We start from the raw sequence: 3,253 nt of genomic DNA on the forward strand, positions 1-3,253 counted from the left end.
TGTGTGTGTGTGTGTGTGTGTGTGTGTGTGTGTAGGTGTGTGTGTGTGTGTAAGTAAGTGTGGTGGAACACCAAAACATTGTGCGAGTGATGAGGTAGTAAAGATTTATCTTATCTTATCTTATCTTACCTTATGTCTCATGATTTGATATGATCACGATATTATCTTATCTAACCTCACATCACTTCACCTCTCCTACCCCACCTCCCCTCACGTCACCTAACCTCACCCCACCCCACCTCACCTCACCTCACCACACCTCACCTCATTTCACCCGTCCTCACCTCACCTCACCTCACCTTACTTCACCCCACTTCACCTCACCTCGCCTCCCTTCACCTCATCTCAACCTCACCTCATCTCACCTCACTTCACCTCACCTCAACCTCACCTCGCCTCACCTCACTTCACCTCACTTCACCTCAACCTCACCTCAACCTCACCTCACCTCACCACACCTCACCTCACCTCACCTCACCTCACTTCACTTCACTTCACCTCTCCTCTCCTCACCTCACCTCACCTCACCTCACCCGTCCACTCCTCGCCTCACTTCACCTCACCTCACCTCACTTGCCTCACTTCACCTCACCTCCACGTTTCCTCATCTCACCTCACCTCACCTTACCTCACTTCACCCGTCCTCTCCTCGCCTCACCTCACCTCACTTCACCTCTCCTCACCTCATCTCGCCTCACTTCACCTCACCTCACCTCCATGTTTCCTCATCTCACCTCCCCTCCCCTCACCTCGCCTCTCCTCACCTCACCTCACCTCACCTCACATCTCCTCGCCTCACCTCCCCTCACCTCACCTCACCTCACCTCACCTCCATGTTTCCGCCTTCTCTCCCCCAGGTAACGCCAGCGTCCTCGTGGGCTATCTCGACGGCTGCATGAAAGGCTTGAGCTTCAACAACCAGAGCCTGGACCTACGTGGCGAGACACCTCCCACACCCGGGCTTTCGATTGCACCGACTGACCTGACCCCGCGCTGCCAGGGGTCACGTGTGTGTGACGTCAATCCATGTCCGCCCAACTCCTTCTGCGTGGACGACTGGAACGCCTTCTCCTGTCCTTGTCTAGACGGCTGGACGGGCGAAAGTTGTGCAGATAGCGTGGACGACTGTTTGAACGGCCAGTGTGAGAATAACGCGACGTGTGTGGATGGTCATCAGAGTTTTTCGTGCGTGTGTGCGGAGGATTTTACTGGTGTGCTGTGCGAGACGCCTGTGGAAGCTTGCTTCGAGAATCCCTGCAACATTAGTAGTTCGGAGTCGTGCGTGTCGTTTAATTCTTCCTACTTCACGTGTAACTGTCTCCCTGGATATACGGGGAACACGTGTGATGTTTTGATTGACAACTGCGACCCTCCCCCTTGTCGCAACGACGCGTCTTGTTTAAATAAAGTGAACGATTTCGAGTGTTCTTGTGTAGTGCCATATTTTGGATCACTCTGTGAGTTTGAGGATTTCTGTGTGTCGGACCCTTGCTTTAACAACGGTAAATGCTTGCTTCAGAATCAGCGTGTACTTAATAATTCTGACAACGCTTCTACTTCCGATGTGTCTGCCACTCCGAGCCTGAATTTTACCAATTCTAGCGCAACAAAACAACCCTCTTTTATATGCCAATGCACTGATCCTTATTTTGGGAATGTATGTCAGTATTTTGATTTTTGCAAGGACAATAAGTGCCAAAACAATGCCACATGCATTTTGGAATCAACGCGATATCTCTGTAATTGCTCCAGGGGTTACTATGGCAACTATTGTGAGTTTGTGGATTACTGTATATCCGAACCATGTCAGAATGATGCTGAGTGCAGAAATGGGGCAGATTCCTATTTCTGTATGTGTCCTTTCTACTACACAGGGACCAACTGCGAGACTCCTGTGAATCAGTGCGAATTTAATGAATGTTTTAACGGTGCTACGTGTATTTTTAATGAGACTCTTTTGGCAGCTTCTCAAATATCATCATCATCATCATCATCATCATCATCATCATCATCATCATCATCATCATCACCATCATCATCATCAGCGCTGGTCGCTAACACAACTTACTGCCTGTGCGTGGCTGGCTACACCGGAGCGCACTGCGAAATTGACATCGATGAATGCAGTTCGAATCCCTGCCAAAACAACGCCACCTGCCTCGACAGCCGCAATGCTGCGCCCGGGGAAGGGTTTTACGTCGGTTTTAGGTGCGAGTGTTTGCAGGGGTTCCACGGAGACGCTTGTGAGTTTGAGACGAACGAATGTCTGACTGAACCAGAACCGTGTCTGAATGGCGGGAACTGTACCGACATAGTGAATGGTTTCGAGTGCGCATGCGCCGAGGGTTACAACGGAAGTCGTTGTGCTGTGGATACTCGGGGCTGCGCGTCGGACCCGTGTCAAAATGGCGGCTCGTGTCAGGGGAAGGGAGATAACTACACTTGTGTGTGCGGTCTGGGATACACAGGTGAGGGAACAGGGTTTAAGGTTGGGGTAAAGATACACAATGAATGGGTTATTATTATTATTATTATTATTATTATTATTATTATTATTATTATTATTATTATTATTATGGTTATGAAGATGATGATGAGGATAATGATCCTTGTTCTTCCACCAAACGAAGCTTACGGCTAATATGAATGTTCAACCAGCTTTTAAGTAGCTAAAATCATAACGAATGCTGAATCCAAATTCATCAATCCTATTTTATCTCCCGCTAAGAGGGTAAATATTTGTGTCCTTTTTAAAGGTTATTGTCCAACGCCATTTTATTTAAAAATACACATTTACAGAAAAGGCTTCCGTGAAACTGCATAGATATCAAATGACACACATACCAAAAACATTTTGATAACGTTTGTCTTGTTAAATAAAGTTTCTGTCATAATAATATATCAGTATAGATTTTACATAATATACCGACTTTTGTGGGTAAACTGTATGTCTGTTTTTAAAAGATTTTTAATTAAGGCTCTTTACGCCCTGATGAACACAAATTAAATCATTTAGAAGGCAGGCTTAAGAGTTTTCCTGCCAAAGCCAAACGCGGGCTGAAAGGGATACTCCATTCTACGAGTAGCAGAGAAGACCGAGATACTCCAAAAAATAAAAATCTCTCCAACCGAGCAATCGCATGCTGATCTCTTGCGTGTCACAGTTACATGCCTAACCACTACACCACAGAGGCCTGTTAAAATATTGTAGATTTTTATCCCTGGGTTGAGTTAGGTTGGGGTGTGGGGCGGA

The 3,253-nt window shown here is 46.9% G+C and overlaps 1 protein-coding gene across 1 annotated transcript in view; it reads left to right on the plus strand.

The window, feature by feature from the left end:
• The window catches only part of LOC101857477 (neurogenic locus notch homolog protein 2), a gene marked incomplete in the record, with an annotated part of 26,569 nt that overhangs the window by 19,753 nt on the left and 3,563 nt on the right, over window positions 1-3,253 (plus strand). Inside the window, 1 exon segment of the mRNA XM_035968927.1 lies at window positions 858-2,468. Within this exon segment, the coding sequence (XP_035824820.1) occupies window positions 858-2,468 (1,611 nt within the window).

Source organism: Aplysia californica, unplaced genomic scaffold (assembly GCF_000002075.1).
Source record: "Aplysia californica isolate F4 #8 unplaced genomic scaffold, AplCal3.0 scaffold00097, whole genome shotgun sequence".
NCBI lineage: Eukaryota > Metazoa > Mollusca > Gastropoda > Aplysiida > Aplysiidae > Aplysia > Aplysia californica.